General features: G+C 44.8%; 1 protein-coding gene across 1 annotated transcript; it reads right to left on the reverse strand.

The window, feature by feature from the left end:
- LOC141027256 (uncharacterized) lies at positions 1 to 27200 on the reverse strand. Its single transcript, XM_073504246.1, has 3 exons — positions 27087 to 27200; positions 1169 to 1777; positions 1 to 204 (listed from the first exon to the last, which is right to left on the reverse strand). Exons 1-3 carry the CDS (start codon positions 27198 to 27200, stop codon positions 16 to 18), a joined length of 912 nt encoding a protein of 303 aa, XP_073360347.1. The 3' UTR covers positions 1 to 15.
- Positions 27201 to 27939: the final 739 nt, after the last annotated feature.

The following is a 27939-nucleotide window of genomic DNA, read 5'->3' on the forward strand; positions in this document are numbered from 1 at the left end:
GAGGTTATTATTGAGTCAATCAAGATCGAGGCACTTGACGACGATGGCCCGGTTGGCCGGGAGGAAGATGGCATGGTACACGACGGCGTTGGCGCAAAAGCAGACCTCCTCCATGAGCCTGTAGTCGTCGGCCGACAAGGTGAACTCCAGTGCCGCTGGAGGTGGCGTCGAGGTGATGGTCCTTCTCGAAGGCATAGAACCGACCTAGCACCGCGCCAAGAGACATGCATATTAATACATTTTGTGGGTGAGGCAAGGAAACAGATACTAGCACTCTATAACACATCTAGAGAATTATGCCCACTTCACTTCACTTCACTTCACTTCACTTGGAGTTAATAAACTAGATGGACTGTCGCTAGTGTACAACTACCAGTGTTGTAGTACTTGAGGAAGATGAATATAATACAGCTCACACACATAGGTACAAAGTAATAGAATACAGACAAGTTACTAAGTGGAGTAGTAGTAGAAGGGACCTAAGCTAGCACCCAAGCCAAGAGACATACTACTAGTAAATTGTTGTTATGGGTGAGACAAGAGTACATGTGGTGCTGCTAGAGAGGGAATTATGGGCAGTCAAAATAAATTAACAGAGTTTGTCCATGGACTGTCAGAGGGAGCAACATAGCACTAGTGCTCTTGTGCTTGAGAAAGAAGAATATATATAATACACAGGCAACACAGTTGGTGCTAATAGAATACAACAGCAGTGAGTAGTAGTAATTAAGAGGCAATAGACTTGGTGCTAATAGAATACAGGAGAAGTGAGTAGCACAGTAATTAACAAAGAGAGCAGAGACGGATTGAGAGAAGGGATCTGCCCTATCAAGAAACAAATCATCCAATCATGCCAACATAATTAAGCGAAGAGACAAACAACAGCCTAGCAAGTGGGGAACAGTAATTGCTACACGGTGGAACAGACAAGGAACTGGCTGGTAGGAACTTTCGTTAGTAGCCACCCACATTCTCAATCGTCTATCTGAATCCAACCCCTTGGTAAATCGATGGATCAATAGACAACACAGCCAAGGCTAGGCGTGATGCAGACCAAACAAGAGGAAGAATCAAGGCGCTCAACCAGCAAATCAATCAGCTCGTACCCGTCGGCATTCACAATCCCATATCCGAACCCTACCCTTAATCTGTGAATGAAATCCCTTACCTTGCCTACGGTCGCTGCATCGGCGAGCTCCCCCGACGCAGTTGCGAAGGGTCCCCCGGCGCCGCAGGTGTCGTTCCTCTGGTCGGTGGCGGACGCGACGGCGACCGAGGCGGCGAGGTCGGCGAGGTAGAGGCGGAGGAATGGCACGTAGACACCATGGACCGCGGAGGCGGAGGAAGGGCCCCGCCGCTCCCCGCCCCTAACTCCTCCTTCATATGCCACTGCGTGGGCGTGGTTGTAGAGGACGGCGGTGGCGGATCTGGGCGCCGCCTGAGCAGCTTGGGAAGGGGAGAGGGTGGGGGCGGCAGCGGTGCGCTGATGGGAGAGAGCCCGGGGTTGGAGAAGAGGAGGCCGACGGCAGCGGGGTTGGGGGAGAGGAGTTGGTTGGCGGCGAGGCTGGGGCTTGGGTTGGGGAATCGAGAGAGGAGGAGGAGGAAGTTTGGCAGGGTGGGGGCGGGATGGTGAGCGCTGCGAGTGGGATGGGGAAAGAGGGTGCGGCGACAGAGGTACGTCGTCGTCGATCTGGATTCTGGATCGGGGAGAGAGGGAGAGAGAGGCGGCGGCGGGTGTGTTCTCGGGGAGAGGGGAGAGAGAGGCGGCCGGGGGTTGCTAGGGTTTTGTTTGGGCTGCTGAGATCAAGTGAGAGACGTTGGATTCGCCAAGTGTGGACGTCTTAGATCGGCTAAGGGGGGTGATCCATGAGAACAATTCTGATTGGTTCGAAAAGTCTGTGATTTAAAATAGTTTCCAAGTGCTAAAACTAGTAGGATTTTGTGAAGCAGCTATCAAAACTATTTTGCAAAAGGGCACCACACAAATTTTCACTAGAGTTAGACCACATTTTATGGATGAGCACCAATTTTGTATGCATTTATGATCTTTCTAGCTATATTTAATCATTTTCCGTGTGGCAAAAATGGGCTTTTTTGTGAAGGACCTACCATATATTTGTTTCAAAATTGGAGCAAATAAATTTTATAAAATACTAGGCCATATTTAATGCACAATTGACCAAATGGTTGGGTGTCAAAAGCCTTGATCCACCTCTGGTGAAAAAGACAAATTTCTGCTAATTCAGGTGGAAGCGGGTCAAATTTGAACTGCAGTTGCCTCATAGTTTGCTCTTTATTTTTCCCAAAAATCATTTCTAGGTACATAAGCATCTATTTAATCAGAGAAACATCAAAAGTTTTCCAAGATTCAACCACTAGCTAGGAACGGTCAAGCCGGTCGTTTTGACCGCATTTTGAAACATGCATAAAAAATTCAGAAAAAATCAAAAAATGGAAAACCTTCACATTGTGTAATTATATGTGACCAAGTTGCCAGGAAAAATAATAAACTTGTAATACGGCAATTATTTTTAAAAATGTTCTCAGAAATGAGCTATCATGCGTGAAGATTCATGGCTTTCAAGCCAAATGATCAATCTTATGGCCACATTCATGGCATAGTTTGTTCAAATGATCTCATATTGTGCACAAGGGTGCATCTTGGAATTCCAAACAATGTTGCCTAAGGGATTTTTCATTTTCTTTGCACGGAAAATTCATTTTCCATTTTTTAGTGCCCGAAATGAGTTTTTTTGTGAAGGACCTACCATATATTTGTTGCACAATTGGACCAATTTTTTTTTATAAAATACTAGGCCATATTTAATGCACGATTGAACAAATGGCTGGGTGTCAAAAGCCTTGATCCACCTCTGGTGAAAAAGACAAATTTCCGCCGATTTAGGAGGAAGCGGGTCAAATTTGAACTGCAGCTGCCTGATAGTTTGCTCTTTATTTTTTCCAAAAATCATTTCTAGGTACATAAGTATCTATTTAATCATAGAAACATCAAAAAATTTCCAAGATTCAACCACTAGCTAGGAACGGTCAAGCCCGCCGTTTTGACCGCATTTTGAAACGGGCATAAAAAATTCAAAACAAATAATTTTTTTTGAAAACCTTCACATTGTGTCATTATATGTGACCAAGTTGCCAGGAAAAATAGTAAACTTGTAATACGGCAATTATTTTAAAAAAGTGTTCTCAGAAATGAGCTATCATGCGTGAAGATTCATGGCTTTCAAGCCAAATGATCAATCTTATGGCCACATTTATGGCATAGTTTGTTCAGATGATCTCATATTGTGCACATGGGTGCATCTTGGAATTCCAAACAATGTTGCCTAAGGGAGTTTTCATTTTCTTTGCACGGAAAATTCATTTTCCAGTTTTTGAGTGCCCGAAACGCGTTTTTTGTGAAGGACCTACCATATATTTGTTGTAAAATTGGACCAAATAAATTTTATAAAATACTAGGCCATATTTAATGCACAATTGAACAAATGGCTGGGTGTCAAAAGCCTTGATCCACCTCTGGTGAAAAAGACAAATTTCCGCTGATTCATGAGGAAGCGGGTCAAATTTGAACTGCAGCTGCCTCATATTTTGCTCTTTATTTTTCCCAAAAATCATTTCTAGGTACATAAGTGTCTATTTAATCATAGAAACATCAAAAGTTTTCCAAGATTCAAGCACTAGCTAGGAACTGTCAAGCCCGCCGTTTGGACCGCATTTTGAGACGGGCATAAAAAATTCAAAAAAAAATTCAAAAAATTGGAAAACCTTTACATTGTGTATTTATATGTGACCAAGTTGCCAGGAAAAATAATAAACTTGTAATGTGGCAATTATTTTAAAAAAGTGTTCTTAGCAATGAGCTATCATGCGTGAAGATTCATGGCTTTCGAGCCAAATGATCAATCTTATGGCCATATTCATGGCATAGTTTGTTCAAATGATCTCATACTGTGCACAAGGGTGCATCTTAAAATTCCAAACAATGTTGCCTAAGGGAGTTTTCATTTTATTTTCATGAAAAATACATTTTCCATTTTTCGAGTGCCTGAAACAAGGTTTTTTGTTAAGGACCTAGCATATATTTGTTGCAAAATTGGACCTAATCAATTTTATAAAATATTAGGCCATATTTAATGCACAATTGACAAAATGGTTGGGTTTAAAACAATTTGATCCACCTCTCGTGAAAAAGACAAATTTCCGCCGATTCAAAAGAAAATGGGTCAAATTTGAACTGCAGCTGCCTTATAGTTTGCTCTTTATTTTTTCCAAAAATCATTTCTAGTTACATAAGTATCTATTTAATCAGAAATACATGGTTTGTTGGCGATACATCGAGGTTTGGACGGTGGCCGAGGGCCCCAAATCTAGAGCGCGTAAACTCGCATGCCTGCCGCGTGGTCACCGCGTGACCGTGGCGTTGCCATGCGTTCTGGGCGACTAGGCATGTCTAGTGGGTTGGGCACTCCCCAGGTAGGTGCTAGGAAGAAAATTACAACATAAGATTCTCATGAGGAGGCCGAACTATGCTCAAAGATGAATTAGCAGCCAAGTGTTTGATTAGCGGTACGGGAAATGCACATGGACAATGGGCGTGAGTTTTGGCTGAGGATGATCATCTACTATGAAAAATGTCATCACAAATTTTCAGCTCAAAAGGAGGATCCTAGGTGGTACTTGCTTTGCAAAGTACCACACTGGACAAAATATATGAATGTTGAAGCTGGGCTCAAAATAATGAATGGATTGAGCTGAAATTTGGTGGGGGTGGTTATTTGGGCATAGGAAAGCACTCTAGAAAATTGATACCATTTGGACATGCCAAAGTGGTACTTCCTTCACAATGCTCTTCTCTGGAGAGAAACTTGGGAAAATTAGCGAGAGAAATTGGATAAATGAAATGAGCTCAAATTTGGTGTAGGTAAGTTACATAGGTATGGTCATTCCCTGGTAAATTTTCAGATCATTTGGGTAAGCCTAGCTAGTACTTACTTCACAAAGCGTCTCTCGAGATAGAAACTTTGGAAATTTTCTGAGAAAAATTTACCAAGAAAATGGAGCTGAATATTATCATGTGGCAATGATTTGGGTATGGAAGAGTGCCCAAAAAGTTTGAGGGTAATAGGAGGGGTCTAGATAACACATGCTTTGCAATGTGCCAATCTGGCCATAAAATATAAATTGAACCTGGGCTCACATAGATGATTTGACTGAGCTGCAATTTGGAGGAGGGTGATAATTTGGGCATATGAAGGAATTGTATAAATTTCATGTCATTTGGATATATAAAAATGGTACTTCTTTCACAATGCTTCTAGGTGGACAAAAACTTTTGAAATTTGCCGAGGAAGATTTACTGGGCAAATGGAGCTGAATTTTGTCATGAGGCCATGATTTGGATAGGAAATAGTGCCCAAAATTTTTGAGGGCAATCAAGAATATATAAATAGCACTTCCTTCACAAAGTGTTGTTCTGAACAGAATAGGAAAATGAATATTGTTGAATTATTTTTGAACTAGGCAAGGAAGGATTTTTACATATTTGATGAAGATATGACCCAAAGAATTTATGATATTTTTTTGGGAATTTTGGGAATGACAGAAATATAGGTTGCTTCACAACCTAGGGAAAAAATTGACACATGGACATGACACATAGGCAAAACTGATGAGGTGGCGCCTAGTCATAGCAATAAGTACCATTGCATCCAAGTTCACAACCTCATGAACATTTATATTGGTCGTAATTAGGTAGAAATAAGGTCATCGACCACTCTTGTCTGCTTTATGACCATTTGGTGTATGGCAATTTCAGGGTTTGAGCCCTTCCAAGCAAAATGGCCGTGGATTTACGACCAATTCAGCTGGGGTCACCAAGAGAAGGTCACAAGTTGACATATTTCTTGTAGTGGGTACTCCGGAAAATGTCCGAACCTTTCCGGTGTCCAAACATAACCTTCCAATATATCAATCTTTATGTCTCGACCATTTCGAGACTCCTCGTCATGTCCGTGATCTCACCCGGGACTCTGAACAAACTTCGGCCATCAAATCACATAACTCATAATACAAATCGCCATCGAACGTTAAGCGTGCGGACCCTATGGGTTCGAGAACTATGTAGACATGACCGAGATACATCTCCAGTCAATAACCAATAGCGGAACCTGGATGCTCATATTGGCTCCTACATATTCTACGAAGATCTTTATCAGTCAAACCGCATAACAACATACGTTGTTCCCTTTGTCATCGGTATGTTACTTGCCCGAGATTCGATCGTCAGTATCCTCATACCTAGTTCAATCTCGTTACCGGAAAGTCTCTTTACTCGTTCTGTAATGCATCATCCCGCAACTAACTCATTAGTCACATTGCTTGCAAGGCTTATAGTGATGTGCATTACCGAGAGGGCCCAGAGATACCTCTCCGATACACAGAGTGACAAATCCTAATCTTGATCTATGCCAACTCAACAAACACCATCGGAGACACCTGTAGAGCATCTTTATAATCACCCAGTTACGTTGTGACGTTTGATAGCACACTAAGTGTTCCTCCAGTATTCAGGAGTTGCATAATCTCATAGTCATATAGGAACATGTATATGTCATGAAGAAAGCAATAGCAATAAACTAAACGATCATAGTGCTAAGCTAACAGATGGGTCTTGTCCATCACATCATTCTCTAATGATGTGATCCCGTTCATCAAATTACAACACATGTCTATGGCTAGGAAACTTAACCATCTTTGATTAAAGAGCTAGTCAAGTAGAGGCATACTAGGGACACTCTGTTTTTCTATGTATTCACACATGTACTAAGTTTCCGGTTAATACAATTCTAGCATGAATAATAAACATTTATCATGATATAAGGAAATATAAATAACACTTTATTATTGCCTCTAGGGCATATTTCCTTCAATTATCATATTGTTTGAAATATATGTCTTTTAGCATATTTCAATATGAACTACTAGTACATACTCCAAATACCGATGTATATAGACGTATTTTCACTACAAAAATACACTTCCATGATGATACGTGTTTGTCACAGTAGGTCACGTTTTCTATCATGCATGTACATCCATGACGATTTTATGACAGAATCAAGATAGTCATACCTATGCTGTCGTAGAAGTGTTCCACGACATTACCAAAATTATCATCACGGAAGTGTCCACTTCTGTGACGATAAATGCCGCGTCATGGAAGTGCTTTCGTCAAGTGTGACCGACACGTGGCATCCACCGTAACGGGTCGCCGTTAAGCTATCGGGTCCGGTTTTGGATCCGATAACCCGCTAACAGCCACGACCAATGCCGATTTCCACGTGTAAAATTCTCATTGGCTGTCGGAACCACGTGTCAGCTCCGCGTTGGCACATGTGTCACTCATCCAATGGGCGAGATGCGCCTATGATATGTTGACACGTGGACCAGCCCAAAAGTGGCCCATAAAGATTAAATGGGCCGGCCCAACTAAAGGCCCACAAGATTTAGCGGACCATAATGGGCCGGCCCAGCTGAAGGCCCAACATTCTTAGTTAAGGCCCGTACGACTAGTGTCAAATCAGCCCGTCAACGGCCCATCCTAAACTTGTCATCATCGCAGCCCATGGTCACTTCTGGCCCGTTAACAGTCCGCTAAGTATTTGGGCCGAATTACGGCCCGGTGTGTTTCGGGCCTGTTAAAGGTCCTGCTTCATTTGGGCCCATTTATAGGCCTTCGAAACTTTCGGCCCATAAACGACCGTGAAGGATTTGGGTCATATTCGGCCATGTCTGACATTCGGCCTGTTAGAGGCCCACTATAGATTTGGGCCACTTTCAGCCTGTTGTGACTTTTGGCCTGTTAACGTCGGACGAAATCCATGGGCCATATGTGGCCCAACGTCACATTGGGCCTATTAACGGCTCATATAAAAATGACACTAATCAAGCCCGACTGAACTTCCGGCCTGTTAAAGGCCCGTGTAGTAGGTCGGCGCATTTACGACCCGTTTGAATTCCAGCCTGTGAACGGTCCGCATTGTAAATGGGCCACCATTTCGGCATGCTAAGACCAGTGGGTTATTTGGCACAATGAGGGCTCAATCTCACTTTCGGCCTATTAAAGGCCGATGTTTTTTATGGGTTCGAGATATTTACACCTGTAAACGGCCTATTGTTACTGAGGGCCCAAATTATGTTTAGGCCTGTTAAAGGCCCACTATGGGCACAGGCCTACCAGAAAAATATGAAATCTTATGCTGATTTAGGCCCAGATATTTTTAGTGGGCTACATGCAAATTTCGGCCCATAATCATTTTTAGCCCAATTGGAATGGGCCCGATGAATGTTGGCATGTTGGGCTCCTACGAAGATTTCGACCGAATACATTACTAAGATAAACCTACACTATACAAAAATAACGTCGTAATTACTGCAGCCTTTCACTGGTACAGCGAGGTGCTATACAAACGGTTTTTAACCCCTTTCCATGACGGCATTCGGAACCGTCAGCTAGTGAGTGACTAAGATTGGGGGTCCTTCCCACACGACCCAGAAACCATCGGGGATATGCCCTCCTAGCAGACACGCTCGGCAAAATGAGGTCGTGTGCGACCGGCGAGCGACCAAATACGATTAAACGTACAGTAGTGCTAAAAAAAAATACAATTATACTAGCGAAATCATTTCCGGTCGTAAGTACATCCCACACAGTCAGTCCCCTCTAAACGTTTCCATTCGTATATACATCCCACATAGTCACTCCAAGGAAAACGTTTGTGCAAGGTGGCGTAATGCAAACAGTTTTCAAGAGAATGTCGTGTGTGATTGTTCATTGATCCAACACGGTTTATTCCTAGAAACTGTGTGTGTTGCCTGAGGTCATCGCCCATGGTATTTTTAATAATCCAATTAGCAGGCTAATTGCCCTGTTATTAATAATCCATTTACTAATCTAATTGACATTCATATTAAGCACATAATATATTTCATTTCCATATTAAGGAAGCAGGATTTCATAATTGAAATACATCTGAGTACAACATGATATAGCTTCAGCACTCAGCTACCCCATTACACAACTGCACCAGCACCAAGTTTCACATGCAACATCTAGAACCTTTCAAAATTAGCATCATAGATGGTACATAGACAGATGCATCTCATCTGGAAAACTGCTAAAGTGGAAGGCGAATATTGAGCCTTCATTCATGTTGAAGGTCTTTGCAACTTTAGGCCAGTGCCCGTGGATGATTGACCGTCCATCCTTCGACCTCTTCAGGAACACTTCAATATTGAACCGCGGGTGTTGTACGAAAACTTTCCTCGCCTCCTGACCACAGAGGTGGTTTGAGAGGTAATCATCAGTGAACTGCTTTGGAAAGGCCTGAAAACAAGGATGTGCATAAATATCTTCTCTATATTGGAAATGGTGCAAAGGAATAAAAAAGGCAAGGTATAATAGTTAGTACCATCTTGTAAACCTCAGTGCTTCCCATTGTTTCCCTGCAACACATATAAGGTAGTTAGTCATCAGGTTAAGTAGGGGTTCGCATGCTATCAGTAAAATATGTTGATGATAAATAAGCACATTGCAGATTCATCAGATTAATTCAAGCCACATGGAAAACCCATTTATCCAAACCAAGCATGATTAAGAACTAGGAAATATAGCACTTGTATATGTTTCTCATGTATTAAGTACAGCGAAATTCGATTTATTCCTCACATGGTATACAATAACAGAATGCAGCCCCAACAATTGAACATCGCATTGCAGAATTGAACTAAGCAGTTAACTAAACACCAAAACAAATGAACCAAACGTTAACTGAGCACCACATTGCACAATATAACATACTCTTAATAGAAGATCAGACAGTTAACCACAAGCATGCTTAACAACTTGGAAATATAGCAATTGTATTTGTTTCTCATGTATTTAGTACAGCCAAATTCGATTTATTTCTCACATGGTATACAATAACAGAATGCAGCCACAACAATTGAACATCGCATTGCAGAATTGAACCAAGTAGTTAACCAAACACCACAACAAATGAACCAAACGTTAACTGAGCACCACATTGCACAATATAACATACTCCTAATAGAAGACCAGATAGTTAACCAAACCAAGCATGCTTAACAACTTGGAAATATAGCAATTGTATTTGTTTCTAATGTATTTAGTACAACCAAATTCGATTTATTTCTCACATGGTATACAATAACAGAATGCACCCACAACAATTGAACATCGCAGTGCAAAATTGAACCAAACAGTTAACTAAACACCACAACGAATGAACCAAATGTTAACTAGGCACCACATTGCACAATATAACATACTCCTAATAGAAGATCGGACAGTTAACCAAACCAAGCATGCTTGACAACTTGGAAAATTGCACCCTAAAGAATTGAACATCACATTTGCATAATTGAACCAAATAGTTAATTGAACACCACATTGCACGACATGTAGAACATATACTCTAGAGCAGAAGATTGTATGGTAAAAGTAGATAGCACAATTCACTAGAATTTGTTAAGGAAAGGCAGTAGCTAGCAAACTGAACATGGGTCCTTATAGTGAGCTAATAAGACAAGCTACTCCTCATTGTCGGAGATATCGATGACGATTGGCTCCTTCGACATGGAAGAGGGCGAGGCCTCTGCTTCGTGGGTGCCCTCGTCGTAGTGGTGAGTTGCCTGAGCCGCTCCGGGCACCAACCTGCTGGCTCTCGAGATGAGGTAAGCACGTGCACGCTGAGAAAACACCTTGTAGTCTTCATCGAAGGCACCGACGGTGGCCTCGAGAAAACACCATGAACTGTCATTTAAAGTAGCCAACCGCGTCGCGGCGTCGGCGCGCGAGGCGTCGACGGTGGCCTCGACGGCGAGGTGCTCCTCCAAGATCTGGGGGTCGGTACGAATGGCAGCCATAGCGACCTCATCCGCACGGGCGCCCGTGATTTGCTTCTCCGCTGCCAAATGCTCCTTGAGATCCTGGCTATACTGTGTGCACCATGGGTTAGGGCGGCGCTTATTTGGTGGAGGGGTCGGTGATTTGGGTGGAAGGTGTCGCGCTCGCGCCGACGGTCGAGGCATGTGGGATGTGGAAGGAGGAGGAGGATGGGGGTCGGGTGTGGATTACCTGCCTGGATAGGCGAGGCCGAGCAGCGTGAAGGAGGGTCGCCGGCGAGGAGGTGCTACCTCTTGAGCATGCGTTGGTTTTCCCTTGAAGAGGAAAGGGTGATGCAGCAAAGTAGCGTAAGTATTTCCCTCGGTTTTTGAGAACCAAGGTATCAATCCAGTAGGAGGCCACTAATACGTTTCCAACGTATCTATAATTTTTGATTGTTCCATGCTATTATATTACCCGTTTTGGATGTTTATGGGCTTTACTTTACACTTTTATATCATTTTTGGGACTAACCTACTAACCGGAGGCCCAGCCCGAATTGCTGTTTTTTGCCTATTTCAGTGTTTCGAAGAAAAGGTATATCAAACGGAGTCCAAACGGAATGAAACCTTCAGGAGCGATCTTTTTGGAACAAATGCGATCCAGGGGACTTGGAGTGGACGTCAAGCAACAGAGGAGGCGGTCACGAGGGTGCCCGGCGCGCCCCCTACAGGTGGGCGCACCCCTACCCTCGTGGGCCCCTCGAGCGTCCACCGACCTACTTCTTCCTCCTATATATACCTACGTACCCTGAAACCTTCGGAGAGCACCACGAAAAACTATTTCCACCACCGCAACCTTCTGTATCCGCGAGATCCCATCTTGGAGCCTTTGTTGGCGCTCCGCCGGAGGGGGAATCAACCACGGAGGGCCTCTACATCATCTCCAAGGCCCTTCCGATGAGTCGTGAGTAGTTTACCACAGACCTTCGGGTCCATAGTTATTAGCTAGATGGCTTCTTCTCTCTCTTTGAATCTCAATACAAAGTTCTCCTCGATCTTCTTAGAGATCTATTCGATGTAACTCTTTTTGCGGTGTGTTTGTCGAGATCCGATGAATTGTGGGTTTATGATCAAGTTTATCTATGAGAAATATTTGAATCTCCTCTGAATTCTTTTATGTGTGATTAAGTTATCTTTGCAAGTCTCTTCGAATTATCAGTTTGGTTTGGCCTACTAGATTGATCTTTCTCGCAATGGGAGAAGTGCTTAGCTTTGGGTTCAATCTTGCGGTGTCCTTTCCCAGTGACAGCAGGGGCAGCAAGGCACGTATTGTATTGCTGCCATCGAGGATAAAAAGATGGGGTTTATATCATATTGCATGAGTTTATCCTCTACATCATGTCATCTTTCTTAATGCGTTACTCTGTTCTTTATGAACTTAATACTCTAGATGCATGTTGGATAGCGGTCGATGTGTGGAGTATTAGTAGTAGATGCAGAATCGTTTCGGTCTACTTGTCACGGACGTGATGCCTATATACATGATCATGCCCCTAGATAATCTCATAACTATGCGCTTTTCTATCAATTGCTCGACAATAATTTGTTCACCCACCGTAATACTTATGCTATCTTGAGAGAAGCCACTAGTGAAACCTATGGCCCCCGGGTCTATCCTTTATCATATAAGCTTTCAATCTACTTTTATTTTCATCTTTACTTTTCCAATCTATATCATAAAAATACCAAAAATATTTATCTTATCATATTATCTCTATCAGATCTCACTTTCGCAAGTGGTCGTGAAGGGATTGACAACCCCTTTATTGTGTTGGTTACGAGTTCTTGTTTGTTTGTGTAGGTGCGTGGGACTTTTGAGAAGCCTCCTACTGGATTGATACCTTGGTTCTCAAAAACTGAGGGAAATACTTACACTACTGTGCTGCATCACCCTTTCCTCTTCAAGGAAAACCAACGCAAGCTCAAGATGTAGCAGCCACACGCAAGTCCCTCGTACCTACACAAACAAATAAGAACCTTGCAACCAACACGATAAATGGGTTGTCAATCCCTTCGCGGCCACTTGCAAAAGTGAGATCTGATAGAGATGATAAGATAATATTTTTGGTATTTTTATGATAAAGATTGAAAGTAAAGATTGCAAAATAAACGGCGACAGAAATAGCTAGCGAGAGATTAATATGATGGAAAATACACCCGGGGGCCATAGGTTTCACTAGTGGCTTCTCTCAAGATAGCATAAGTATTACGGTGGGTGAACAAATTACTGTCGAGCAATTGATAGAAAAGTGCATAATTATGAGAATATCTAGGCATGATCATGTATATAGGCATCACATCCGTGACAAGTAGACCGACTCCTGCCTGCATCTACTACTATTACTCCACACATCGACCGCTATCCAGCATGCACCTAGAGTATTAAGTTCATAAGAACAGAGTAACGCATTAAGCAAGATGACATGATGTAGAGCGATAAACTCAAGCAATATGATATAAACCCCATCTTTTTATCCTCGATGGCAACAATACAATACGTGTCGTTTCCCCTACTGTCACTGGGATCGAGCACCGCATGATTGAACCCAAAGCTAAGCACTTCTCCCATTGCAAGAAAGATCAATCTAGCAGGCCAAACCAAACTGATAATTCGAAGAGACTTGCAAAGATAACCAATCATACATAAAAGAATTCAGAGAAGATTCAAATATTGTTCATAGATAACTTTTTCATAAACCCACAATTCATCGGATCTCGACAAACACACCACAAAAAGAGTTACATCGAATAGATCTCCAAGAAGATCGAGGAGAACTTTGTATTGAGATCCAAAGAGAGAGAAGAATCCATCTAGCTAGTAACTATGGACCCGAAGGTCTGAGGCAAACTACTCACACATCATCGGAGAGGCTATGGTGTTGATGTAGAAGCCCTCCGTGATCGATTCCCCCTCCAGCGGAGCGCCGAAAAAGGCCCCAAGATGGGATCTCACGGGTACAGAAGGTTGTGGCGGTGGAAATAGGGTTTCATGGTGCTCCTCGATGGTTTCAGGGTACATAGGTATATATAGGAGGAAGAAGTAGGTCGGTGGAGCCACGAGGGGCCCACGAGGGTGGGGGCGTGCCCAGGGGGGCAGGCGTGCCTCCCTGCCTCGTGGCCTCCTCGGTTGTTTCTTGACGTCCACTCCAAGTCCTCTAGATCACGTTCGTTCCAAAAATAACTCTTCCGAAGGTTTCATTCCGTTTGGACTCCGTTTGATATTCCTTTTCTGCGAAACACTGAAATAGGAAAAAAACAGCAATTTGCACTAGGCCTTGGGTTAGTAGGTTAGTCCCGAAAATAATATAAAAGTGTATAATAAAGCCCATTAAACATCCAAAATAGAATATATAATAGCATGGAGCAATCAAAAATTATAGATACATTGGAGACGTATCAGGAGGCGGCACTGCAAGCAAGGAGTGAAGGTTTCAACTTGGAAAGGAAGGCAGAAACAGGGGAAATGTGGCTTTTGGTAAGGGGGAGGGGGCGGGGAGGTAGATATTTCCGCGGAAGCCGAAAATTTGGAATCACTTCAGCGAAAAAAGTGGCGCACAAAGTGTCATCGGACATGGTCCCTTATTCAGAGTGGGCCGTGGACTGTAGCCGTCGCACCTTCTCGCGTAAGCCGTATGAGTACTATACTCCGACCGTGCTCCAAGATATTTTGTGCTGCATCTCACACGGTTGGTTGTAATGAACTGTGTGGGATCTACTTGATTTTTCGTCTTGATTTGAATTACATAATGGGGTCACAGCGGCAATGGACGGTGTTTGAATTGCTAGACTTTTTATCTGCAGTGAACATGCAACTATATGTGTGTTGTAGAAGAATTGGAATTATTCAGGGTTCATTTGGACATTTTATACATTAAATTGGTTTTCTAGCCATTTCAGGTGCACAATTCAAAATTAAACTACATGCACATGCTCCGGTGCACCAACATGGGTTGTAAATCATATATGTGCCCATGGGTTTATGCTTATGTCCCATGCAAGAAATGGGGATGAATTTCAAGCACCACGGCACCGTGGCTCTCCGGCAAACGTTGACGTACTTGCTTTTGTAATTCTAGTAAATCCAAAAGTCGTCCAAAATTCATGAAACTTGGCATGCTATCATGGAGTGGCATCAACATGCCGTGGTAAAATTTTTGTCCCATGTGGGGCAGGTTTGGGTATAAGCTTCTCATAAACCAGAGCTTCTCACAACAAGTGTGATGGTTTCGGTAGAGAACGTTTCACCTTTCTGGACGAAGCGATATCCATTGCCTCTTCTCGATTTCAAAATTTTTCCTGGTGTCAACATAGAACAATAAGAGTGTTGTGTCAATTTTTGGGATTTTTCGGGATTCGCTTGGAAATTTTTATACATTAACTGAGTTTTCTTTGCATTCATGTGCACAATTCAAATTTGAACTACAGGCACATGCTCTAATGCATATAAATTGGTTGAAAATTCAAATCTGTGTCCTTGGTTGCATGCTTAGGTCCCATGGAAGAAATGGGAATGAATGTCAAACACCCTGCCACCGTCACTCGGCCGCAAACATTGAGTTACCTAGATTTTAAATTCTAGTAAATCCAAAAATCGTCAGAAATTCATGAAACTTGGCATGCTATCATGGAGCGGCATCAACATGCCCTGGTAACATTTTTGTCCCATTTGGGGCAGGTTTGGGGATATGCTTCTCACAAACCAGAGCTTCTCACAACAAGCCTGATGGTTTCGTTAGGGAAGGTCATACCTTTGTCCATTGCCTCTTCTTGATTTCAATTTTTTTCCTAGTGTCAACATAGAACAATAGGAGTGTTGCGTAAATTTTTGGGATTTTTCGGGGTTCGTTTGGACATTTTTATGAACTGAGTTTTCAATGCATTCATGTGAATAATTCAAATTTGAACTACATGCACATGCTCTAATGCATATAAATTGGTTGAAAATTCAAATTTGTGTCCTTGGTTGCATGCTTAGGTCCTATGCAAGAAATGGGAACGAATGTCAAACACCCTGCCACTGTCACTCGGCCGCAAATATTGAGATACCTGTTTTTTAAATTCTAGTAAATCCAAAACTCGTATGAAATTCATGAAACTTGGCATGCTATCATGGAGCGGCATCAACATGCCGTGGTAATTTTTTGTCCCATTTAGGGCAGGTTTGGGTATATGCTTCTCACAAACCAGAGCTTCTCACAACAAGCATGATGGTTTCGGTAGGGAACGTCCCACCTTTGGGGACGAAACGATATCCATTGCCTCTTATTGCTTTCAAAAAATTTCTCGTGTCAACATAGAACAACAGGAGTGTTGTGTCAATTTTTGTTATTTTTGGGGTTCGTTTGGACATTTTTATGCATTAACTGAGTTTTCAATGCATTTTTGCGCATAATTCAAATTTGAACTACATGCACATGCTCCAGTGCATATAAATTGGTTGAAAAATCAAATCTTTGTCCTCGGGTGCAAGAAATGGGAATGAATTTCAAACACTAGGGCACCATTGATTGTCGGCAAAACATTGAGATACTTTGTTTTTAAATTCTAGTAAATCCAAAGCTCATCTGAAATTCATGAAACTTGGCATTCTATCATGGAATGGAACCCGACATGTTGTGGTATTTTTCGTGTCCATTTTGAGAGAAGGCGCGCTCGAACAACAACCAACAAAGGCATTTTGGAAAAATAGCTGCCACTTTAATATCTCAAACGTTTGTATAATTCAAACCGTGTGTGTTTTGTTAACCATTCATGTGACGCCACGTGTCTTGGTTTTAATGGCTATAGATTTTAATGGCTCTTGATCGCAAACGTTTTAGATAGATCACCCGTATGCAAAGTGAGAGCAGGATTTGTGCATCTCTTGAACGCAAACTGTTCTTTTGGATGACCCGTGTGCAACCACTTACAAACAATTTGGTAAGATTTGCATCTGTCATATTGGGTATGTTGCCATTTGTCAAACTAGAAAGATTGACATTTGTTGATCTAGTAACATTACAATTTGTCGACCTTGTAACACTGCAATTTGTCAAAATATGAAGCTAAAAATCACTAGTAGTATCTAATTTTTGCAACTAAAATTCAGTAATTAAGCATCGATGGAGGCGAGGAGGCGTGTTTAGCCGGGCGTGCAGCGGGCCGCGTAGTACTATTCGATTTGACAGTGGGCGGCATAGTTCCCGATACGGCTTTAATGCAGACGAGGGAGAGGGTAGCGGTTCCTGAAATGTTGAACGGCCAATGATGCATCCTCCTTCAATTAGCATCATGTGAATGCATGAGGGAAGTAATGGGAGGAGGACTGGGAAAAGAGGCAGCACGATGTGAATGCAAGGCAGTTTGCACTTATATAAAGGCACCCCTCCATTCCAATGCATCTACCACATCGTACACACCTAAGCATTTGCCTAAGCACCTACACTAATAAGCGCAAAAGTGCTCACTCCAGACCCATGGCGGCGATGCGCCCGAGTGGCCATCGGCTGTGCCAGATGGTCCACGATGCCGGCCTGCGGCATGACACCGAGGATCGTCTCTAGACGGTGTTGGCGACCGACTGGTGGATGGCCTCCATCGACGCCAACTACGACTCTCAGTTGGACCAAATGATCGTTGCCACCACCAACAAGTTCACCGTCGTCAAGAAGCTCGCGGATGACATCGCCGTACTCCTCCAGCCCGCATGCCCGGGCTCCTCATTGCCTGCCACCCTAATCAGCCTCCATGGTCGGAACCTCTTTCAAGCACTGGTGGCCCTGCGACTGCCCACCGACGCCACGAAGAATGTCCACCTGGAGGTCGCGCTCGCCGCGAGGCGCCTCGCCCTGCAAGAATTCTTCGGCCTACACATCCACGTATACGAGCAAATCGTGTACATAGGTATCTACAAGGCAAGTGAGGACGCTACGACGTTGGCCTTCTTCAACCGGCTCGAAGCATTGGATGCCTTTGCTGAGAAGCACCTTGGCCTCGCCACAAAAGCCGCCGCTCCTTAGCCGTCGGTCGGTGGCCCGGCACACTGAGTTCAGGAGGAGGAGGTTGTATGTTGATGCATGCATCTTTCTTTTTGCCTCCTGTAACCACCACTGTGATTGCATCATCGTGGCCTTAATTCTTATTGTGCTATTGCATTCTCGTTCCAGTCAATACAGACATGTGCGATTCCTTTGCTTAATTATATGCATCACTGTAACTAGTACTCCATCCATCAATTTATAAGTTGTGCTACCAGTGTTTGGGGCCAGCGCGCGATCACACGCGTTCGTGTGCATGCGGTTGCGCCGGGCGCGGCGCGACAATGCAGTTACCCGCTGCAAAAACTGCCATGCGTGGGACGTGGCATTGACCATTGGGCGGCAACAGTCGGTCATCCGGGTGCCCAATAAAGGATGCAAAGAGGGATCCTACAACAGCAAGGACTAGCTTCCCTACCGATAGCTCATCTAACAGAACTCCCAAGTTAACTGTGCTGAGGCTTGAGTAGTCATGAGATGGGTGACCGGATGGGAAGTGGCCTCGATGTTAAATTAACTGATGTGATGGGTCACTGTAAACATTTAATTGCGTTGAATGTATATAGTGCTCCATCATATTAGTTGAATTAACCTCGAGGTCCTTGTTTTGTAATTTTTGACATTTTTTATTTTTTGTACACATGTTGATTGGCTTGAAGAAGGTCTATCTCGTTACTTTTTGATAATTTTTGTTTTTTGAACACATGTTGATTCGCTTGAATGATGGTCTATCCCGTTACTTTACGTCATGTTTCCAAAACATGGACCTTGAGGTTAATTCAACTAATAGGACGGAGCACTATATACATTCAATGCAATTAAATGTTTTCCAAAAAAGTGATATGATTTCTGTTAAACTTATAAGTCATGTATGTCAAATTAACCTCTGTGTACTTGTTCTCGAATTAACCTCCGGGCCTTTTTGCCACGTATCACACACATCTTGTTAATTTGAACCATTTATGTTCTCTTCCCTAATCGAAAATAGTTCATTCGACTGAACCGTATGCCGTATATCACACACACCTTGATCTGGCTGACCGTTTCTGTTGCTTTCCCTAATAGCAAACAGTTCATTGGAGCGAACTGTATGTCGTATATCGCACACACATTGATATAGCTACACGTTTCTGTTGTTCTGTCTAATCGCAAACAGTTCGTCTGGATCAACCGTATGCCCTGCATCGCACATGCAACTAAAATCAGAACCGTGTTTGATGGCTCCGCCATCGCAAACGTTTTGCAACTTTTTGGCGATTATTTTACACCACTGTTTGCGATTATTTCATCGCACACAGTTTCGTTGAAGGGTCTCTGATCGTAGTGTCGCGTTACACTACTGCAGGGTGCTGCTAATGCGACACTATGACCAGAGACCCTTTGACGAAACTGTGTACGATGCAATAATCGCAAACGGTGGTGTAAAATAACCGTCAAAAAAGGTGCAAAACGTTTGCGATGGCGGAGCCATCAAACACGGTACAGATTTTAGTTGCGTGTGCGATGCAGGGCATACGGTTCAGTCCAATGAACTGTTTTGCGATGAGTTGGAATAAAAGAAACGGGCAGCCTGATGAAGGCGTGTGCGATATACAACATACGGTTCACTCGGATGAGCTGTTTGTGATTAGGCAACACAAAAGAAATGGTCAACCAAATCAAGGTGTGTGTGATTGAGGGCATACGCTTCAGAAGGATTAACTGTTTGCGATTAGGCAACAGAACAAAAACGGGTCAGCCAGATCAAAGTGTCTGCGGTTGATGGCATACACTTCACATGGATGAACTGTTTGCGATTAGTCACAGCAAACTGAAACAGTTAGATAGATCAACGTGTGTGCGCTAGATGGGCACACACATTCTAATTAGAAGAAGCGTGCGTGATGGTAATAACGAGTGCGCATGGTTATTGGAACAAGACGTGTGCTGACATTGCCTATTGCGGTGCACCCTATGGTGCAAACGCCACGTATGCGACCGAGAAGGCGTACGTGCCCACGTTACGCCTTCCGGGAATAGTGCTGCACTTATAACCGTCAGTAAATTTTGAGCATGCGTCACGTCACATTCCAAATTGCAAACCTATTCACACTGATCAAAACCTAAACGGTTTCCCACGTGGAGCGTATTACTACTCGGTTATAGATACTACTACTCCAAGATGACTGCACATTCCTCCTCAACTCCTCATCCACAAAAACAAACAAGTCATTCATCATCGTTCCCTTTGCGTCTTCCATGGCCAGCGTGAGTTCTGGGTCGAGAGATTGCCACCAAGGATATGCGAGCATGGAAGCGGAAGCACGAGAGATGTCCCGCCTCGCCGCGAACGCAGCAGGCATGTCCCGCCGCGCGGTCGTAGCAGCACAGAGATCCCGCCGCGCCGCCGTCCCGCCGCACCGTTGATGCGGCAGACTGGTCCGGCCGCGCCACGGAAGCAGAAGAGATGTCCCACCGTGTTGCGAATGTAGCAGAGATGTCCTCCCGCGCCGCGGCAGCCTGGGAAAATGTCTGGCGGGCAGGCGAGGACTCTTACAGGCGCATGCATGCGATCGTCCATAGCCAGATGGATCAGATCTCCGGCTGGGCGAGGTTGCAGGACGACATGAAAGCCTCTTTTACCAGCGTCATCCGGCAACTAAATGAGAGCAATGCGAAGCTCCGGGCCGAGTGCGACCTGCTGAGGGCGAAGATCGTCGGAAGTGCGGAGCTGCAGGAGGAGACCACTGCCTTGTTGAAGAGGACCGGCGTCATCGTTGAGAAACTTATGGACGAGAATGCCATGCTGCGCATCGAGCACAGAAGGTTGGTGGAGGAATCCGTGGATTCTCTCAAGCAGCATCTTGAGGACAAGAAAGAGCTCATCGCCGCTCGCCGCAGAGACTAGTTCCCGCGGCCTGCAGCAACATAGAGATCAGTGAGCCAGATCGTTGTCTTCCTTCTTCTTTTGCCCTTGTGTATTTCGGGCGTTGCCGCATGTGGATTTTTTTAATTATCTTCCTAAATATGTAAGACAATTATTATCCACTGTCATCGTCCTTATATTCATCATGCTTGCTATAATTCGCAGTCGATGCTATACGGGTCCGTCAGATCATACATCTAGATCCATGAAAAACTTTCTTTTCAGATTTTCATTTTTCTCTCTTAAATCTCAGTCCAGTTAGACATATAGCCACGCCGTAGAACAGGGGCTCGGGCGCCATTAATGGAGACGTTGGGAGGGAGGTGCGCGGTGGGTAGCGGTCAAAGGGCTCTCCTATTGATGAGCATGCGCAGGGGTCTGGTCGCACGCCCCCCGTACTCAAATAGCTGCCCCGCATGGCACCTCCTAGCCAATAAAAAAAGGGACGCGTGGCGGCACGTAATTGGTAAGTAGAACGCCCACGGTTTCAATAATACTTGTGTTTCCGATTTGTAACGTGACAACACTTGTTCCAAAATGAGTTTGTTGATTGTTAATGTGTGCGCCCTCGCAAATCGGACAGAAAAATTACCATAACATGTTGGTGCCATGTCATGACACCATGCCAAGTTTCATGATTTTCAAGAGTGATTTGGATTTACAGGAATTAAAAAACCAAGTTTCTCAATCTTTCCGGCCGAGCCACGATGCCCAGATGTTTGAATTTCATTCCCATTTCTTGCATGGGACCTAGAAATTCACCCAAGGACACACATGTGATTTTTCAAACAACTTTGGTGCAATGGAGCCTGTGCTTGTAGTTCAAATTTGAATTATGCACATTAAATGCGCAGAAACTCAATTAATGTATAAAAAAGGCCAAACGAACCCAGAATAATACCAAAATTTAGCACAATACTTCTATTTGGTCTAATATGCCTGTGTAAAAAAAATTAAGGCGGGAGAAGGCAGTGTACGTATGTCGTTTTGCACACGGAGGTGACACGTTCCCTCTCGGAACCACGAGCCTTCTTGAGGGAAGCTTCGGTTTGCAAGAAGCTTACACCAAAGCTTGTCCCAATTCGGCCAAAAAAATTACCGCAGCATGTTGGTGCCATTTCATGATACCATGCCAAGTTTCATGATTTTCAGGCATGTTTTTGATTTACAGGAATTAAAAAACCAAGTTTCTCTATCTTTCCGGCCGAGCCACGACGTCCAGATGTTTGAATTTCATTCCCATTTCTTGCATGGGACCTATAAATTCACCCAAGGACACACATATGATTTTTCAAACAACTTTGGTGCACTGGAGCCTGTGCTTGTAGTTCAAATTTGAATTATGCACATTAAATGCGTAGAAACTCAATTAATGTATAAAAAAGGCCAAAAGAGCCCGGAATAATTCCAAAATTTAGCACGATACTTCTATTTGGTCTAATCTGCCTGTGTAAAAAAATTAAGGCGGAGAAGGCAGTGTGCGTATGTCGTTTCGCACACGGAGGTGACACGTTCCCTCTCGGAACCACGAGCCTTCTTGAGGGAAGCTCCGGTTTGCAAGAAGCTTACACCAAAGCTTGTCCTAATTCGGCCAAAAAAATAACCGCAGCATGTTGGTGCCATGTCATGACACCATGCCAAGTTTCATGATTTTCAGGAATGTTTTGGATTTATAGGAATTAAAAAACAAAGTTTCTCAATCTTTCCGGCCGAGCCATGACGCCCAGATGTTGGAATTTCATTCACATTTCTTGCATGGGACCTAGAAATTCACCCAGGGAAACACATGTGATTTTTCAAACAACTTTGGTGCACTGGAGCCTGTGTTTGTAGTTCAAATTTGAATTATGCACATTAAATGCGCAGAAACTCAATTAATGTATAAAAAAGGCCAAACGAACCCGGAATAATTCCAAAATCTAGCATGATACTTCTATTTGGTCTAATCTGCCTGTGTAAAGAAATTAAGGCGAGAGAAGGCAGTGTACGTATGTCATTTCGCACACGGAGGTGACACGTTCCCTCTCGGAACCACGAGCCTTCTTGAGGCAAGCTCCGGTTTGCAAGAAGCTTACACCAAAGCTTGTCCCAATTCGGCCAAAAAAATTACCGCAGCATGTTGGTGCCATCTCATGACACCATGCATGTTTCGTGATTTGCAGGCGTGTTTTGGATTTACAGGAATTAAAAACCAAGTTTCTCAGTCTTTTCGGCCGAGCCATGATGCCCAGATGTTTGAATTTCATTCCCATTTCTTGCATGGGACCTAGAAATTCACCCAAGGACAGACATATGATTTTTCAAACAACTTTGGTGCACTGGAGCCTGTGTTTGTAGTTCAAATTTGAATTATGCACATTAAATGCGCAGAAACTCAATTAATGTACAAAAAAGACCAAACGAACTGGGAATAATTCCAAAATTTAGCACGATACTTCTATTTGGTCTAATCTGCCTGTGTAAAAAATTTAACGTGGTAGAAGGCAGTGTACGTATGTCGTTTCGCACACGGAGGTGACATGTTCCCTCTCGGAACCACGAGGCTTCTTGAGGGAAGCTCCGGTTTGCAAGAAGCTTAAACCAAAGCTTCTCCCAATTCGGCCAAAAAAAATATCGCAGCATGTTGGTGCCTTGTCATGACACCATGCCAAGTTTCATGATTTCCAAGCATGTTTTTGATTTATAGCAATTAAAAAACCAAGTTTCTCAATCTTTCCGGCCGAGGCACGACGCCCAGATGTCTGAATTTCATTCCCATTTCTTGCATGGGACCTATAAATTCACCCAAGGACACACATGTGATTTTTCAAACAACTTTGGTGCACTGGAGCTTGTGCTTGTAGTTCAAATTTCAATTATGCTCATTAAATGCACAGAAACTCAATTAATGTATAAAAAGGCCAAACGAATCCGGAATAATTCAAAAATTTAGCACGATACTTCTATTTGGTCTAATCTGCCTGTGTAAAAAAATTAAGGCGGGAGAAGGCAGTGTACGTTTGTCGTGACACCATGCCAAGATTCAAGATTTTCATGCATGTTTCGGATTTACAGGAATTAAAAAACCAAGTTTCTCAATCCTTTCGGCCGAGCCACGATGCCCAGATGTTTGAATTTCATTCCCATTTCTTGCATGGGACCTATACATTCACCCAAGGGCACACCTGTGATTTTTCAAACAACTTTGGTGCACTGGAGCCTGTGCTTGTAGTTCAAATTTGAATTATGCACATTAAATGCGCAGAAACTCAATTAATGTATGAAAAGGCCAAACGAACCCAGAATAATTCCAAAATTTAGCACGATACTTCTATTTGGTCTAATCTGCCTGTGTAAAAAAATTAAGGCGGGAGAAGGCAATGTATGTATGTCATTTTGCACACAGAGGTGACACGTTCCTTCCCGGAACCACGAGCCTTCTTGAGGGAAGCTCCGGTTTGCAAGAAGCTTACACCAAAGCTTGTCCCAGTTCGGCCAAAAAATTACCGCAGCATGTTGGTTCCATGTCATGACACCATGCCAAGTTTCATGATTTTCACGCGTGTTTTGGATTTACAGGAATTAAAAAACTAAGTTTCTCAATCTTTCTGGCCGAGCCACGACGCCCAGATGTTTGAATTTCATTCACATTTCTTGCATGGGACCTAGAAATTCAACCAAGGACACACATGTGATTTTTCAAACAACTTTGGTGCATTGGAGCCTGTGCTTGTAGTTCAAATTTGAATTATGCACATTAAATGCGCAGAAACTCAATTAATGTATAAAAAAGGCCAAACGAACCCGGAATAATAACAAAATTTAGCATGATACTTCTATTTGGTCTAATCTGCCTGTGTAAAAAAATTAAGGCGAGAGAAGGCAGTGTACGTATGTCATTTCGGACACGGAGGTGGCACGTTCCCTCTCGGAATCACAAGCCTTATTGAGGGAAGCTCCGGTTTGCAAGAAGCTTACACCAAAGCTTGTCCCAATTCGGCCAAAAAAATTACCGCAGCATGTTGGTGCCATGTCATGACACCATGCCAAGTTTCATGATTTTCAGGCGTGTTTTGGATTTACAGGAATTAAAAAACCATCTTTCTTAATCTTTTCGGCCGAGCCACGACGCCCAGATGTTTGAATTTCATTCCCATTTCTTGCATGGGACCTAGAAATTCACCCAAAGGACACATATGTGATTTTTCAAACAACTTTGGTGCACTGGAGCCTGTGCTTGTAGTTCAAATTTGAATTATGCACATTAAATGCGCAGAAACTCAATTAATGTATAAATAAATGCCAAACGAACCGGGAATAATTCCAAAATTTAGCACGATACTTCTATTTGGTCTAATCTGCTTGTGTAAAAAAATTAAGGCGGGAGAAGGCAGTGTACGTATGTCGTTTCGCACACGGATGTGACACGTTCCCTCTCGGAACCACGAGCCTTCTTAAGGGAAGCTCCGGTTTGCAAGAAGCTTAAACCAAAGCTTGTCCCAATTCGGCCCAAAAAATATCACAACATGTTGGTGCCATGTCATGACACCATGCCAAGTTTCATGATTTCCAGGCGTGTTTTGGATTTATAGGAATTAAAAAACCAAGTTTCTCAATCTTTCCGACCGAGGCACGACGCCCAGATGTTTGAATTTCATTCCCATTTCTAGCACGGGACCTCGAAATTCACCCAGGGACACACGTGTGATTTTTCAAACAACTTTGGTGCACTGGAGCCTGTGCTTGTAGTTCAAATTTGAATTATGCACACTAAATGCACAGAAACTCAATTAATGTATAAAAAGGCCAAACGAACCCGGAATAATTCAAATTTTAGCACGACACTTCTATTTGGTCTAATCTGCCAGTGTAAAAAAATTAAGGCGGGAGAAGGCAGTGTACGTATGTTGTTTCGCACACGGAGGTGACACGTTCCCTCTTGGAACCACGAGCCTTCTTGAGGAAGCTCCGGTTTGCAAGAAGCTTACACCAAAGCTTGTCCCAATTCGGCCAAAAAAATTACCGCAGCATGTTGGTGCCATGTCATGAAACCATGCTAAGATTCATGAAGTTCAGGCATGTTTTTGTCGGATATGGGGTTCCGGCAAAACCCTTAAGGTTCGAACTCTAGGGTGCGCGCGGAGATCTTCCCCCTACCGATCCATGTCCCAACGCCTCGCTGAGCATCTAAGCTACACGATCAAGAACAGAAGAGACACAAGGTTTATACTGGTTCGGGCCACCGTTGTGGTGTAATACCCTAATCCAGTGTGTGGTGTGGTGGATTGCCTCAGGGGCTGATGATGAACAGTACAGAGGAAGAATAGCCTCGCGAGGGGTGTCCTTGAGCTGGTGCGGTGTGTTTTAGCTAGGATCGATCCTCTCCGATGAGATGCCTGAGGCTTAGTTGCCTCCTACTGTGGTGGCTAGCCCTATATATAGAGGCCCTGGTCCTCTTCCCAAATATTGAGCGGGAAGGGCGCCAACAACGGCTATTTTGAAGGGGAACATCTAGTACAAGTTATCCTGACTAAAGGTGGTCTTCGACTGCCAAAGGCACTGGCAATGACGCCGTCTTGGGCTCTACGGTGACCTCCGTCCTGCCGCTCTGCTGGTCTTGGTCTCGTTGCACCGGAATGGTAACCTTTGCCCGATGCCTCGGTACTGCGTGCCTGCGCTTGCCCCTTTGCACCAAAGAGGAAACAAGGACACTGCGCAGGCCGACGCCCTCCTGGCGCCCTCCTGGCCTTGATCGTCATGGCTTGCGTCACGAGCACCTCGCGAGGTACCCTTGCCTTGATCTCTCCGCCTCTTCGGGAGCCTGCCTGGTGAGGCCGTCCCTGAGGAAGCCTTGCGTCGTCCGCCCCGCGAGGCTTGGCCCCTCGCAAGGGTCTTGAGCTTGGGTTGATGAAGATGGGCTGTACTGGGCCACCCCTTGAGCCACGCCGCAGGCCGCATGCAGGCAAGTCTGGGGACCCCCATTCCCAGAACGCCGGCAGTAGCCCCCGGGCCCAAGGCGCGCTCGGGCTTGGCTTAGCTATGAAGCGAAAGGGCAAGTGCGGAGCGCCACGGGCTCCAATAGCCTGCGGCCTTGGTCGCCGCGTGGCGGTTGATTGGACGTGGGCGTCTCCGCTTCCCCACGCTGCCTCGGCAACTTCCCGATTTGACGAGTCCCTGCATGCAAAGAGTGTCATGATTACCTGCGATCGTGGAGGCCGACGGTTGGCCTCCTTTGGGCTATAAGTACAAAGGGGCGCGAGCCCCCGCAGTCCATCTCTTCTTCCTCCGCTCCTTCTTCCTCGCCCTTCCTCCATCTTGACGCCAATGGTGCCGATCCGCCGGTTCTCTGCCGAGGAGAAGGGCAAGGCCCTCCGAGAAGGGCCCGACCCGCTCCCGCCGACCGTTTCCCGCCGAAGAAACGGCCGGTCCCCGGCCGCCGTGCCGAGGCTGTCCGGTCGGAGACGTCGAGGCCTTGGTACGAGCGCCCACCCTCTGGGTTTCTGCTTCCTCTGTACGCCCGGGCCGAGGGCCCTGGAGAGGGAGACGCCGAGCGGCGTCGTCCGCGCCGTCGGCGACGTCGTTGAGTTGTGGCGGTGCGCTCCATCGCCCCTGGAGTCCACGCCGCGGATTCCTCTCGCGAGCTCGTACTCCACGCCGCCATGCCTCTGAGCTCTTGGATATGTCTTCCTACTTTCTTTGCCTTCGATATGCCGCCAAGGGGACCTCTTGAGCTCTGGCTGTAGCACGCCGACTGCCGCACCCCCGCGACTGGAGCGGAGGTCGAGGTCGTCGCTCCGGGCAAGGTCTACATGACTCGGGGCTGGGGCGAGATCGCCCGGGGCAAGCTCGTCCGTTGTGGCCGCGCCTTCTCCTGCGGGAAGGGGAGGCACTGGAGCTCGCACCTCCCTTGCCCGGTCGTCCTCACGAGGCCAGGAAGGGCGCCTTGGCGGGGTGTCAGCCCCCGTGGCCCCTCTAACTCTGGAGGTTCCTGTGCTTGATGCCGTTGCTGAGGTTGCCAAGGCTCAGGAGCTCCCGACCTCCCATGCCGTGATC

The sequence above is a fragment of the Aegilops tauschii genome, chromosome 7 (genome assembly GCF_002575655.3).
Source record: "Aegilops tauschii subsp. strangulata cultivar AL8/78 chromosome 7, Aet v6.0, whole genome shotgun sequence".
NCBI lineage: Eukaryota > Viridiplantae > Streptophyta > Magnoliopsida > Poales > Poaceae > Aegilops > Aegilops tauschii.